Raw genomic sequence first — 15,000 nt, forward strand, 5'->3', positions numbered from 1 at the left:
TCTAATCCTATCTCTCCCCCTGGCCCTAATCATGCCTCAAACCCTATCCAAAATCCAGTTAAAATCCAGCTGTCAACTTCATGTCTACAACATCTTGTTGAGTATGTATTATTCCTGTTATATGTTCTCAAGTTCACACCTGCAGACATGAGCTTTGATACTCCAAATAAAGTGAAAAGATAATGAATTCATCAGATTATAAACAGATTTTATTTAAAGAGTTAATTAAAACACTACTGAATTAATTAATCTACTGAATGTCTTCAGATGTGTCACTTCTGTTACATCACTGATGTGTTACTGGGGGTCTTTTGAGCATTTATTTAATGTTAAAAGCATCACTTCAAAGAAAGTGTCACTTTATTCTTTGGAACTGAGATTGGAACACAGGTCCTATCTCACAGATCACATTGGAACACAGGTCCTATCTCACAGATCACATTGGAACACAGATCCTATCTCACAGATCACATTGGAACACAGGTCCTATCTCACAGATCACATTGGAACACAGGTCCTATCTCACAGATCACATTAGAACACAGGTCCTACCTCACAGATCACATTAGAACACAGGTCCTACCTCACAGATCACATTAGAACACAGGTCCTACCTCACAGATCACATTAGAACACAGGTCCTACCTCACAGATCACATTAGAACACAGGTCCTATCTCACAGATCACATTAGAACACAGGTCCTATCTCACAGATCACATTGGAACACAGGTCCTATCTCACAGATCACATTGGAACACAGGACCTATCTCACAGATCACATTGGAACACAGGTCCTATCTCACAGATCACATTAGAACACAGGTCCTATCTCACAGATCACATTGGAACACAGGTCCTATCTCACAGATCACATTAGAACACAGGTCCTATCTCACAGATCACAGGTTGTCGCCCCTCCCCTCCTTGTCCAGTCTGGGTTGTAGATCTCCTCAGTCAGGTGATGGTTACCAATGTGTGTGGTGGAACCTCAGCTGGTTTCTAACTACTGACCATTCGGTGTTATTGATAACCAGTAAATATTATCAACAAAATAATGTATAATACAATGTTTGTCAATCTTCAAATTTAAGGCTGTCAGTCCCTGAATTGACTAAGATTTACCACTGGAAGTTTCATGGCCAATCTAGCAGGAATAAACAATCTATTTATAACAATCTGTTTATCTCTTTTCCTGTAACTCCTGTAATGAGTCTTTTATGAATGAATCTGAATCTAAAAGAGATTAGCATGTGTTCTGTTGTCTTTCTCTTTTATCAGAACTGGCCCCTGCTTGCCACAGAAAGCTCAAATTCAAACTGAGGGACAAATGTCAGAAGATTCATGAAGGAATCTCACAGCAGGGAACCACATCACTTCTGAATGAGATCTACACAGAGCTCTACATCACAGAGGGAGGGAGTGGAGAGGTTAATAATGAGCATGAGGTGAGACAGATTGATGCAGCGTCCAGGAAACCAGCAACACAGGAGACACCCATCAAATGCAGTAACATCTTTAGACCCTTACCAGGACAAGACAAAGCCATCAGAACGGTGCTGACTAAAGGAGTGGCTGGAATTGGTAAAACAGTCTCTGTGCAGAAGTTCATACTGGACTGGTCTGAAGGAAACGTAAATCAGGATGTCCTCTTCATATTCCCACTTCCTTTTAGGGAGCTGAATTTGCTGAAGGAGAAAAAGTTCTGTCTGGTGGAGCTTCTTCATCACTTTTTCCCAGAAACATGTGAATTAAAACCTAAACATTATACATACTACAAAATTCTGTTCATCTTTGATGGTCTGGATGAGTGTAGACTTCCTCTAGATTTCCAGAACAATGAGAGATTGTGGGATGTAACAGAGTCAACCTCAGTGGATGTGCTGCTGACAAACCTTATCAAGGGGAATCTGCTTCCCTCTGCTCTCCTCTGGATAACCTCTCGGCCAGCAGCAGCCAATCAGATCCCTCCTGAGTGTGTTGATCAGGTAACAGAGGTAAGAGGGTTCAGTGATCCACAGAAAGAGGAGTATTTCAGGAAGAGAATCAGTGATCAGGGCCTGGCCAATAGAATCATCACACACATGAAGTCATCAAAAAGCCTCTACATCATGTGCCACATTCCAGTCTTCTGTTGGATTGCAGCCACTGTTTTAGAGAGAATGTTAGGTGAAGCAGAGATTAGAGAAATCCCCAAGACTCTGACTCAGATGTTCACACACTTCCTGATCTTTCAGCTCAGACACAAGGATCAAAAGTATGGACGAAGTATGAAAGGACAAAAAGGTACCACTCACCCACGTCACATGAGAAAACATGTTTTGGCACTGGGAAAACTGGCTCTCCAACAGCTAGAAAAAGGCAACCTGATCTTCTATGAGGAAGACCTGAGAAACAGTGGCATTGATGTCAGAGAAATGACAGTGTATTCAGGAATGTGCACTCAGATCTTCAGACAGGAGTTTGAGCTACAGCTGGGGAAGGTGTTTAGCTTTGTACATCTGAGTGTTCAGGAGTTTCTGGCTGCTGTATATGTGTTTATGTCCTTCATCTCCACCAACACCAATGTGCTGCAACAGAAATACTCTGGATTTTTCAGTATTTCCAAAACCCCAATTTCTGTCTTCCTCAACAGTGCAGTGGACAAGGCCTTACAGAGTCAAAATGGACACCTGGACCTTTTCCTCCGCTTCCTTCTGGGTCTCTCACTGGAGTCCAATCAGACTCTCTTACTAGGCCTACTGATACAGACAGGAAGCAGCTCTCACAGCAGAGAGGAAACAGTCAAGTACATCAAGAAGAAGATCAGTGACAGTCCCTCTACAGAGAAATCCATCAATCTGTTCCACTGTCTGAATGAACTGAATGATCATTCACTAGTGCAGGAAGTCCAAACATACCTGAGCAGAGGAGCTAACTGTCATAGAGCCAGACTGTCTCCTGCTCAGTGGTCAGCTCTGGTGTTTGTGTTGCTGAACTCTGAAGAGGAGCTGGATGAGTTTGACCTGAGGAAATATGACCCATCAGAGGAATGTCTGCTGAGAATGCTGCCAGTGGTCAAAGCATCCAGAAAAGCCATGTGAGTATTTTCATTTAGAGATGAACAGTGGGTGTAGCACTGGATGTGCTTGACTCAGAAGGTCTTCTGTGAAAAATGAAAAGGAGAGAGAGAGAGAGAGAGAGAGAACATTAGAGAGAGAGCAGGATAGAGAGATCCCATCACCAGGTGCTTAAGTTAAACCATAAAGTTGTGGAACATTGGAATGTAGTAACACTGTCCAGTGATTCAATACAATCCAGTGATTCATTAGTCTAAACGTATTAATGATGGTTAAATGATATTTGATGTCATGGGTAGTTGTGTGTCTGTGTGTTGAGAATGGTCCTACATTTAAAACAGTGGCCAACGGTGTTTATAGTTCACACTTTTAGTAAAACAGTCAGAGAAAATGTGCTGCAGTGTAACATATAGAAGAGTTCAAGTATAAGTATGAACTATCAGTGTGTACACGTGCACACACACACACACACCACACCACACCACAGTGTAACATACAAAAGGATTCAAATATGAACTATCAGTTCAGCTTTCTGACCAACATTACAGTTCAACCACTACTGACCAATACAGAGAAAAGTGCACAAGGATGAGCATGACCAATGCATACACATGTGCGCACATGCGCGCACACACACACATATATATATTTCACACTGATGGCAGTTTTCAAACTTTATCACAGGTTTTCTTTAGAGCCGATGATGGTGATTGGGCACATTATAAAGGTGTAGGTGTTAATATGACTACATCTGAAACACTATGTAAAGGTGTAGGTGTTAATATGACTTCATCTGAAACATTTTCATTGTTTAAATATTTTACCAAGGCAATTTGTCATAATCTAGTTGTAAATAGGTTTAAGTCAAAATAAACTAACATCATTAACACCAACTGATTCCAGTACTACACCTTCAGCTCTGTATGTACTTGACTTTTAATTAGAAGGTTGCTGGTTCAAGCCCCGCCACTGCTGGGCCCCTGAGCAAGGCCCTTACCCCTCAATTGCTCAAGTTGTACTCAGTCAGAACTGTAAACAAAACTTGTTCTGTTTCCTGTTATGGTGTTAAAGGTGGGATATTTTGATATTTGGACTCTGATTATGGTAACTGCCATTCACTGACTTATGAACCAACCATCCATTATTTGGTCACCTGTCTTAGGTTGCTAATGAATGTTATTTGTCATGTCTTTGTCCATTTTGTCTTTGATGAAGACACGGTAATGTTGAAATGTTGCTGTGTTTGTAAAATTCAAAGGCTGAAAATGTATTTACTGTATTTACTCTTTTACAGACTATCTGGCTGTGGTCTCACGGAAGAGTCTTGCAAATCTCTCACATCAGTTCTACAAACAGAAAACTCACTGAGAGAGCTGGAGATGAATAATAATGACCTGCAGAATTCAGGAGTGGAGCAGCTCTGTGCTGGACTGAAGAGTTCACACTGTAAACTGGAGATTCTCAGGTGAGTTTCTGTGACTATTTTTGAATGTAAAAAAAGAGCCATTTTAAAAAGGTCAGTGTCAACTCCCTTATAGTACAGTATTAAACAAACATTGCCAGGCAAGGCAATGCAAGGAAATGTACACTTTTATATTATATTATAAAGTTCTCTTCTCTAAATATTTCTAAATATAGTTTTCTGTTCAAACCTTGCTGCATTTCATTAAATGACCACACTGTGGAGACAAAGAGTTACATTTGTGATGCATAAGCAGATTTTCAAGTCTAGAAGAGAAATATAACATTGTAAAGAGAAGACACAGATGAGTCCTTGTCCACATGTACAGGTGTATTTATTACAATGCTGCTTCAACTAGGCGCTTTGGCATTTTGTCCACAAGCTGCATTTTTGGTCACCTGAGCACAGAAATTTTGCAAAATGTCTTACAGGATGAATATATTCAGAAACTCCAACAGCTGTGTTGTAAAATGAAGTGTTTTAATGTAAGATTTTCACTGAGTGATTTTATCTAGTTTATGTATGGAAACACTGTAAACATCAGTCATTCTAATCTCTCTGCAAATAAAAGCCCTTAAAATCTTAATTAAAACATTTAAAGCTGAACCATTGAGGTTCTGGGCACATTGCAGGACACTTTTACAATCACATGATTCCCTTGTGTTTTTGGGTGGGAGACCCTGTTCTCATTATGATTTACACTGTGTGTTCAACACATGTTGAGATGAGCTGAACTGACAGCCATGCGGGAGGAAAGAACGCAACAAGTTAATATTCATTCAATAGACCTGAAAGGTTTATTGGTTATTCCTTAAGATAAACCTGTGATCTCTCTCCACAGGTGTTTTTATGAAACATGTAGTTGACTAATATTAGTAACCTTAAGCTTGCCAAGTTACAGTATAATGTTGATTACTACACCTAGATACCTCACGCTAACATCATATTAGCTTGACTTAGGAGTGAATGTTGGCTGCTAATTTTTTCATCAAGCCAGAGACATCAAACTAAAATAGAACAGTGATGGTAGAAGACGTGGAGTCAGCAGAGAGAGAAACTGAGTAGACAGCTGACAGTAAACTCAGGACATCTGAACACAGTAGTGAGGAACAATGTTCAGCACTGGATGAGTGAACCTGTGGACTTAATTACAAGAGAGAAAGAAAGACACACAAGACACAGTAATCAGTAATCAGGAGATTAGGAGGAGAGAAGGAGTGAAGTGTGTGTGTGTGTGTGTGTGTGTGTGTGTGTGTGTGTGTGTGTGTGTGTGTGTGTGGTGCATAGCATGTGTGGTGTTTTGTATTACATCAGAACTTTAGATCAGACATTTCTGCACCCATAATTCATCATTTGAGAATTATAACCACACGTAGAATTATAACCACATGTAGAATTCTAACCAAATGTAGCAATATAACTAATAGAATAGAAGAATTATAACTATAGAATTATAACTAAATGTAGAATTATAACCACACACAGAATTTTTGAAATCTTGAAATACAACCTTTTTCGAGGGGATGAATCAAAGAATGGAAGATACTTGTAAGTGATATAAAATATTAAGTGCTGGACAGAAATGAAACCTTTCTCAAGTAATAATATTTATGTTTATGTAACCCACACCCTTGATTTATTGGTGATGATTCATTCAAATTGTAATCTTATGGGTTAATTAATTCCCTGACTGACCTCATGTGAATATCATAATCTGATAAGGAATTAAACAGTATGTAGTTTATTATACACTATAATAGTGGTTTTACCACTGTATTAACTTGTGTACCCTGAAATTCCTGTGTGCTGTAAGGCCATTTAGTGTGTCACCACAAGATGTCCTCTGGTCCCATCTGTCCCCCCAATAAATATGTTCTGCAGGCCTCAACTGGACATTTGGTGCTAAAAGTATTTCCCAGCCAATAAATCAGACCTCACACTGTTTAGTTCAGGGCCAATATGACTACTGTTTATACACAGTAAACCAGACCTCACACTGTTTAGTTCAGGGCCAATATGACTACTGTTTATACACAGTAGACCAGACCTCACACTGTTTAATTCAGGACCAATATGACTACTGTTTATACACAGTAAACCAGACCTCACACTGTTAGTTCAGGGCCAATATGACTACTGTATATACACAGTAAACCAGACCTCACACTGTTTAGTTCAGGGCCAATATGACTACTGTATATACACAGTAAAGCACACCTCACACTGTTTAGTTCAGGGCCAATATGACTACTGTTTATACACAGTAAACCAGACCTCACACTGTTTAGTTCAGGGCCAATATAACTACTGTTTATACACAGTAAACCAGACCTCACACTGTTTAGTTCAGGGCCAATATGACTACTGTATATACACAGTAAACCAGACCTCACACTGTTTATTTCAGGACCAATATGACTACTGTTTATACACAGTAAACCAGACCTCACACTGTTTAGTTCAGGGCCAATATAACTACTCTATATACACAGTAAACCAGACCTCACACTGTTTAGTTCAGGACCAATATGACTACCGTATATACACAGTAAACCAGACCTCACACTGTTTAGTTCAGGACCAATATAACTACTGTTTATACACAGTAAACCAGACCTCACACTGTTTAGTTCAGAGCCAATATGACTACTGTTTATACACAGTAAAGCAGACCTCACACTGTTTAGTTCAAGACCAATATAATTACTGTTTGAAATCTTGTTTATTACACAGATTGACACAAGTATGTTTCATTTACTGTTTATAATGCTTCACCTCAATTGAAACGTGTGTGTGTGTGTGTGTGTGTGTATGTGTGTGTGTGTGTGAGGGAGAGACAGAACTATTATTTGTGTGCGTGTGTGTGTGTGTGTGTGTGTGTGTGTGTGTGTGTGTGTGTGTGTGTGTGTTTGTGTGTGTGTGTGTGTGTGTGAGGGGGAGAGAGCGAGAACTTTTATCTGTGTTTGGGTGAGTGACAGAGAGACAGAACTGTTATCGACGTGTTTGAGAGAGAAAGAGAACTATTATCTGTGTGTGTGTGTGTGTGTGTGTGTGTCTCTGAAATAGAGAGTGAGAGATAGTGAGAGAGAGACAGACAGATCTATTATTTGTATGTTTGTGTTTGAGAGAGAGAGAAACAACTATTATCTGTATGTGTGTGTGTGTGTGTGTGTGTGTGTGTGTGTGTGTGTGTGTGTGCATGCATTTGAGAGAGAAATAGAGAGAGAGACAGATCTATTATTTGTAAGTGTGAGACAGAACTATTATCTGTGAGTTTGTGTGTGTGTGGGAAATAGAGAGAGAGAGACAGACAGATCTATTTGTGTGTGTGAGAGAGAGAGAACTATTATCTGTGTGTGACCACCACTGATGGAATGTGCTCCGCACTGGACCCCTTGCTGTGCTCCTTGTCTTTCTGCTTCCTCCATACAGGAGAACAAACACTGACCACAGAAAAGAATTAAAACCACAAGATGTCTGGAGGGCTCAGAAGTTCAGAAACAATAGTGAAGGTGTTTTGCAGGGAAAAGATATAAAATACAAATAGTGGGAGAGTCAAGGCACTGTTCTGTTAAAAAAAAAAACGGAAAAAATGTGTAAAACTCTTATTTAATGCATTGTTCATAGCAACACTCTAATACAATGGCTATGCTACAGTTTTAATATGTTGCACATTAATATGTGTCCAAGCTACATCCCACACAATATAGTAACATGGCCGTCTTTAGGGTTCACAAATTATGAAGAAAATCATCAGTTTTATCTTAGTGTTTGGAGTGTTGGAGGCAGCCATTTTTAGTTGCTGGTTATTTCAGCTGCAGATGATTAGAGAGAGATACCAACCTTTATACATCTCTGTTATTTGCCAGTGTAGGGGGAGAGACCACAACAGACACTTTATTCTGAGCACAAACCATTATTACAAAAAAGTAATAGAGATCTACAAACATGCCATCTGTCTCTATGGGGAGTATAAGACAGAATAAAAACCAAATCCAACACCTGCTCCACCCCAAACCTGTCTTCAGGTTTAAACCAGAAGAGGGAAAAGAAAATACAGTAGTAGATGTAACAAGCTCAAATCCACTCAGTGAATGTACAGTAATCTTCTACACCCACAATATTTTATGTTGATATACACAGCCACACAATAGACTACACTACCCAACACTGGCTCAAATAACTTGGGGGAATTGTACTAGGACAGAGCCAACTCTGGAAACTGAAGGTACAAATCTGTGTTCTATTAGCATGCCTGTGTTCAGTCTGTCTATTAAATCTTATCAGGCTGCAGTTATGGAGTGTTTGTAGTTTCACTGTAACTGTAGTGTGGTAGCAGTAGGGTGTGTTTGGGTGTGTGTAGGGCACCAGAATGGTCAGAAACAGTATAACACCATTATATGTAGTGAAGATAATGTTCCTAATATTTTTCTCAACTAAAACTGGGAGCACACGAAACAGCAGAAAACAGTTTGGTCTAGAAATACAGTAATAACCTTGTGATTGTTGCCCTTGTGTTTTTAGGAAGTCTATGTTGACGTATTAAAAAATGTCAAAAGGTACAATAAAAACACTCCACAAATTTTTTTAATTGTACCATTTGAAAAAAATAAAGGTAGTAATTACATGAATATCCAAGAAGCACTTGTTTCCAGCAGTAACAGAAATATGAGTGACAAGTTTCTCATTTTGATTGACAGTAATTTTATCCAATCACATATGTGGTAGGACGGCCGGGGCGGCAGAATATTGAATGACGTCATTACAGTGGCCAATAGCATCAGGGGAGCTGTTTTAACTTACTGAGGTGAAGAGAACTGTAGTGGATCATGAAAATGACAGAAAATCTCAAACTGGAATTGGAGGATATTTGCTGCTATGGTGATTTCCAAGAGAAAAGGAAAATATCAGAAAGGGACAGACAAAAAGTAAAAGTAGATGGACTAAGACAGACAGGTAAAGCCTGTGTGAGTTTTTCACTGAATCTCTGATCGTCATTCATGGATAACAGCTAACTAGCTAATGTTAGCAAAGAAAGTCTAGCTATGTTGATTTGTTTAGTTGTTTACTGTTCAGCACAGATATCTAACCAGCTAACAGTCTCAACAATTTGACCAAACCGTCAATAAGCAAGATTGGACTTCTTGTCTTTGCAACAATCAAGTTACAGTCTTTAGGAGAAATGCGGTTGGATCTTCACGTAGTTGAGAGCAGGAGGGAGGAGGGTGAGGGTGTGACGGGAGATTTGACGGGGATGTGATTTATAACATCTGGTGTTCATGAAGTACAGCTGTGTATTAATCAGTCACGTCCCCTACATCAGTTTAAACACATTTAAAGCTTGTAGCTAGGTTACAGGTGGTTACTAGGTTACAGGTGTTCACTAGGTTACAGGTGGTCACTAGGTTACAACCGCGATCACGCTATCCGCGCTTTAGCGATTCACGGTCAAGTCATCCGCGGTTTAAATTCATTGCGGCTATATGCGCGATTTTACGGTATTTCGCTGTATTTTTAAGAGCTTCGATGGACTTGCACGTTTACTACATTTAAAAGTACAAAATACAGTTTACTTGATTGAACTACTTTAATTGCATAATTAGATTAAACACAATTGCTAATATATTTACACAGTTTAATAAGCATTGTGGAAAATGCTTTTTCTACATAATGTTTCTCAGAAGGTTATTATAGATCTTGACGGCCAGCTGAAACAGGGGTCATCACTAGTGAAATGTGGCAAATGTGCAGGGCAGGGGAACTCCAGCGCTGAAATATTCCACTGCCAGTTGAATGGTGGCCCTTGGCCATCACCAGATCATTAATAAATCTATATTGAAGTTTTACATATTTTTCTGAATTTTAACAAAATGCAAAAACAGTTCCACTACCACATGTGAGTAGAAGCCCTTGACTATTAGCAGAGTAAGTTTGGACACTCACTGTACAATGTTCATAAATCCATATTAAAGTCAAACTACCTTTAGGCGAAATAATGCACTCATTTTGTATAGACTGAATTTGCAGAGTATCAGCAGAGTAAGTTTGGACAGATTTCACTCTACTATTTTTCATAAACTCCTATTAAAATAATAATACCTTTGGGTGAATTCATGTTTCATTCAGGTTGATTTTGGATATCTATTTCTCAGAAATGTCCTATAAAGCCAAGACAGTTCCATGACCACATAAGAGTACATTTATATTTACTTTTACAGCATTTGGCAGATGCTTTTATCCAGAGTGACTTACATTGTAATATTTAGTGTATCTACTGTAGACTATATTGTATTGTCAGTTGTATCTACTTGCAGTCTAGCTATCTGTAATCTTGAGGACACTTGTGAAAGTCTGGCATCAGCTTTGCAACTTCCAAAAAAAGTATGCATCGCTTAGGATTCTTAGACTTTATCTCTGAGTCACAGGTCCAGAAATGTGACAGTATTTTTACTCCTGTTATCACAGCCAGATGTAGAATTCTGCCAAGATTTTACTGGCATCATCTCATACAGTCTGACATGTAACAGTCTAATAAGACCACTGAAATCACACAGTGTAAGTCCAGCTTTGGGGTTCTTCTGATGTAGGTTAATAGTGCACTAGAGTTCTGAAGGGCTGAATAAAAATAAGAGCAAAAATAAACACAGACAGCAGCGATCTGGAGAAGAGTGAACAAAACCATCTACCATGGAGGACGCCGGAGAGAGATGAGAGTGGAGGAACCTCCACTACAGTTACCAGCCTCTCTAGCTGCCCCATGCAGGCTGCTCTGGAAGTGCATCTCACTCTCTGTCTCTCTCTACCTGTTTCCCTCCTTTCTGCAGACTGTCTGGTTGTTTGGTCACAGAGGAAGGCTGTTCTTCTCTGGCTTCAGCTCTGAGGTCAAACCCCTCCCACCTGAAAGAACTGGACCTGACGTACAACCACCCAGGAGAGTCAGGAGTGAAGCTGCTCTCTGCTAGACTGGAGGATCCCCACTGCAGACTGGACACTCTCAGGTATGGAACGTTAGTGTGTGCATGCGTATGTGGGTTTGTTTGTGTGTGCTTACGTGTATGTGTGTGGGTGTGTGTGTGTGTGTGTGTGTGTGTGGGTGTGCGTATGTGTTTCTGTGTTGGTGTCTGTGTGTGTTTATGAAAGAGTGAGAATGAGAAAATAATGAAAACTGAGTCTTCCATTCTTGAGTAGTGCAGTTCCCATATCATACTGTGGTGGCTGGTGAGTTCACTCTCCATCATTCTCCTGTAGGAACTGCTGAGTTTTAGTTGACATGCTACATTTCCTCAGCCTCCTCAGGAAGTACAGATGCTGTTCTGTCAGGAGTTTATAAACTCTGTTCCATTTTTTGAGGTTAGTTGTAATTCATTTATGAACCACAGGGTGTCAGTAGCAGCGAGTCGGTTTATGTGTGTAGCGATCGTAGAGTGAGAGAATACAACTCCAAGAGTTCTAGTTATTGTAGTTATTATAGTTATTGTAGTTATTATAGCCGTGCTAATGCAGTTGTCTGCGTACATCTCATACCTTTTGAAAACATTGTGGTTGGGTGTAGTTTATTGTATTGTTATTTGTAATCACAGATCATTATTTGGTGGATAATGTTATTCTCTGTGAAGTTTGCTGCATTGTGTTTTGTGTATATCGGTACTTGTTGTGGCTGGCTTGTTGTTGATTTGTCTTTCATGTGATTCAGTTTCACGTTTCCTCCTGTTGTCAATAAAACTGAACAAGAGCTGAACATTTTCAGAGTTCTGATGTCAGGAGAGTGTTAACCTGCAGGTCATGCTGGGTATCGTACATAAACAGAGGACACAGCAGATACTGTTGGGATTTCTTTATGATGTGGTGTTTGTTGTAGGTCCAGGTGAGGTCCTCACTGATGTGGGGTGTGTGTTGTAGGTCCAGGTGAGGTCCTCACTGATGTGGGGTGTGTGTGTTGTAGGTCCAGGTGAGGTCCTCACTGATGTGGGGTGTGTGTGTTGTAGGTCCAGGTGAGGTCCTCACTGATGTGGGGTGTGTGTGTTGTAGGACCAGGTGATGTCCTCACTGATGTGGGGTGTGTTGTAGGTCCAGGTGAGGTCCTCACTGATGTGAACTCCAGGAAGGTGAAGGAGTTCACCTCCATCTCTCCTGTCTGTAGTGGTGTGTGCTGTTGCTTCTCCTTCCTCCTTGGGTCAACAATCATCTTCTTGGTCTTGTCTGCATTCAGGGAGAGATTGTTGTCATGACACCATGTCACCATGTCTGTCACCTCCCTCCTGTATGCTGTCTCATCCAGTGATCAGTCAAACCAGTTTGATGATGCTGGTGTTATACTGGGCGGCCACGCAGTCCTGGGGGGTCCCATTGTTCTCAGTCCTTGTGCTGGATGTACATTGCCAGTTCTGACTGACTGATTCTGTCTGTTAGAAAGTTCAGCCCCATTTACAGAAGGAGGGTGTGAGTCCAGTGGTGAGTGTTTCAGTCAGTTTGGTTGGGGTGACTGTGTTGACTGCTAAACTGTAATCAGTGAACAGCACTGGAGCATAACTGTCCATGTCCTCCAGATGTGTGAGAGACGTGTGGATGTCAGTGCTGACAGTGTCCTCGGTGCACTGGTTCTGGTGGGCTGTAAACTGGTGGGGTCCTCTGGACAATAACGGACATTACAGTAGTAAGAATATAGACAATAAGGAGCAGAATAAGTAGTGAGATGGAGAAAAATAAAGAAAGAAATATGGAACAATAAGCAATTAATGTCTAGTGTGGTTTTCTAGAAGTCCTTGTCTGGTCCCGACGGTGTGCACATGACCGAAACTCTTCCTGTATGAGATCATCCATGAAGGGCAGCGGGGAAGTAGCTGTGTGGGGTGGAGGTGTGGGGGGCTACAACAGGGGGCATCATGGGGTGGTGGGAGGAGCCATGGCAGCTGAGACAGTAACGTCATGACATCAGGGGTAGGTGAACCTCAGCAGACAGAGAGACTAGATTATTAGACATGTCCAGGTAGAGGGTGTGTAAATTAGGAAACTATGATGTGCAAAGATGGACTTTGGCAGATGTAGCTGTGGCAGCACAACTAAAAGGAACCACAGGCATGATCAACACTCCGCCGCTCTCAGTCAACAAACTAGAGAGACAAAAGAAAGGTGAAGTGACAACATCATCACATCCCAGTTTACCAGAACTCTCAATGCCCAGAACGATGTGTGTGTCTGAAATGGAGAGAGAGAGAGAGAGAGAACTATTATCTTTGTGTGTTTGTGTGAGAGAGAGACAGAACTATTATCTGTGTGTGTGTGTGTGTGAGAGAGAGAGAGGCAGAACTATTATCTTTGCGAGAGAGAGAGAGAAAGAGCTACAGAACTATTATCTGTGTGTGAGACAGAGAGAGACAACTATTATCTGTGTGTGAGACAGAACTTTTCTGTGTGTGAGAGAGAGAGAGAGAGACAGAACTATTATCTCTGTGTGTGTGAGAGAGAGAAACAGAACTGTTATCTGTGTGAGAGAGAGAGAGAGAGAGAGCGACAGAACTATTATCTGTGTGTGGAACACAGAGAAAGAGAGAGAGAACTAATAACTGTGTGTGAGAGAGAGAGAACTAATAACTGTGTGTGAGAGAGAGACAGAAATATTATCTGTGTGAGAGAGAGAGAGAGAGACAGAACTATAATCTGTGTGAGAGAGAGAGAGACAGAACTATTATCTGTGAGAGAGAGAGAGAGAGACAGAACTATTCTCTGTGAGAGAGAGAGAGACAGAACTATTATCTTTGTGTGTGTGAGAGAGAGAGAGAGACAGAACTATTATCTGTGTGTGTGTGTGTGTGTGTGAGAGAGAGAGAGACAGAACTATTATCTGTGTGTTTGTGAGAGAGAGAGAGAACTATTATCTGTGAGAGAGAGAGAGACAGAACTATTATCTGTGTGAGAGAGAGAGAGAGACAGAACTATTATCTGTGTGTGTGTGTGAGAGAGAGAGAGAGAGACAGAACTATTATCCGTGTGAGAGAGAGAGAGAGACAGAACTATTTTCCGTTTGAGAGAGAGAGAGAGAGAGAGAGAGAGACAGAACTATTTTCCGTGTGAGAGAGAGAGAGAGACAAAACTATTATCCGTGTGAGAGAGAGAGAGAGAGAGAGACGGAACTATTATCTGTGTGAGAGAGAGAGAGAGAGAGAGACAGAACTATTGTCTGTGTGTGTGTGTGAGAGAGAGAGAGAGAGAGAGAGAGACAGAACTATTATCCGTGTGAGAGAGAGAGAGAGAGAGAGAGACAGAACTATTTTCCGTGTGAGAGAGCGAGAGAGAGAGACGGAACTATTTTCCGTGTGAGAGAGAGAGAGAGAGAGAGAGAGAGAGACAGAACTATTATCCGTGTGTGAGAGAGAGAGAGAGAGAGAGAGAGACAGAACTATTATCTGTGTGAGAGAGAGAGAGACAGAACTATTATCTGTGAGACAGAGAGAGAGAGAGAGACAGAACTATTATCTCTGTG

General features: G+C 40.8%; 1 protein-coding gene and 1 long non-coding RNA gene across 2 annotated transcripts in view; both read left to right on the forward strand.

Annotated features, from left to right (window-relative positions):
- The window catches only part of LOC145657437 (uncharacterized), a 356,445-nt gene that overhangs the window by 17,993 nt on the left and 323,452 nt on the right, over nucleotides 1-15,000 (forward strand). The window lies entirely within an intron of this gene.
- LOC145657435 (NLR family CARD domain-containing protein 3-like) overlaps nucleotides 1-15,000 on the forward strand; it is a 72,900-nt gene that overhangs the window by 9,408 nt on the left and 48,492 nt on the right. Inside the window, 5 exon segments of the mRNA XM_081711962.1 lie at nucleotides 1,281-3,078; nucleotides 4,353-4,523; nucleotides 10,835-10,945; nucleotides 11,175-11,188; nucleotides 11,284-11,518. Coding sequence (XP_081568088.1) covers nucleotides 1,281-3,078; nucleotides 4,353-4,523; nucleotides 10,835-10,945; nucleotides 11,175-11,188; nucleotides 11,284-11,518 — 2,329 coding nt within the window.

The sequence above is a fragment of the Electrophorus electricus genome, chromosome 1, assembly GCF_041902795.1.
Source record: "Electrophorus electricus isolate QZ-2024a chromosome 1, ASM4190279v1, whole genome shotgun sequence".
In the NCBI taxonomy this organism is placed as follows: domain Eukaryota; kingdom Metazoa; phylum Chordata; class Actinopteri; order Gymnotiformes; family Gymnotidae; genus Electrophorus; species Electrophorus electricus.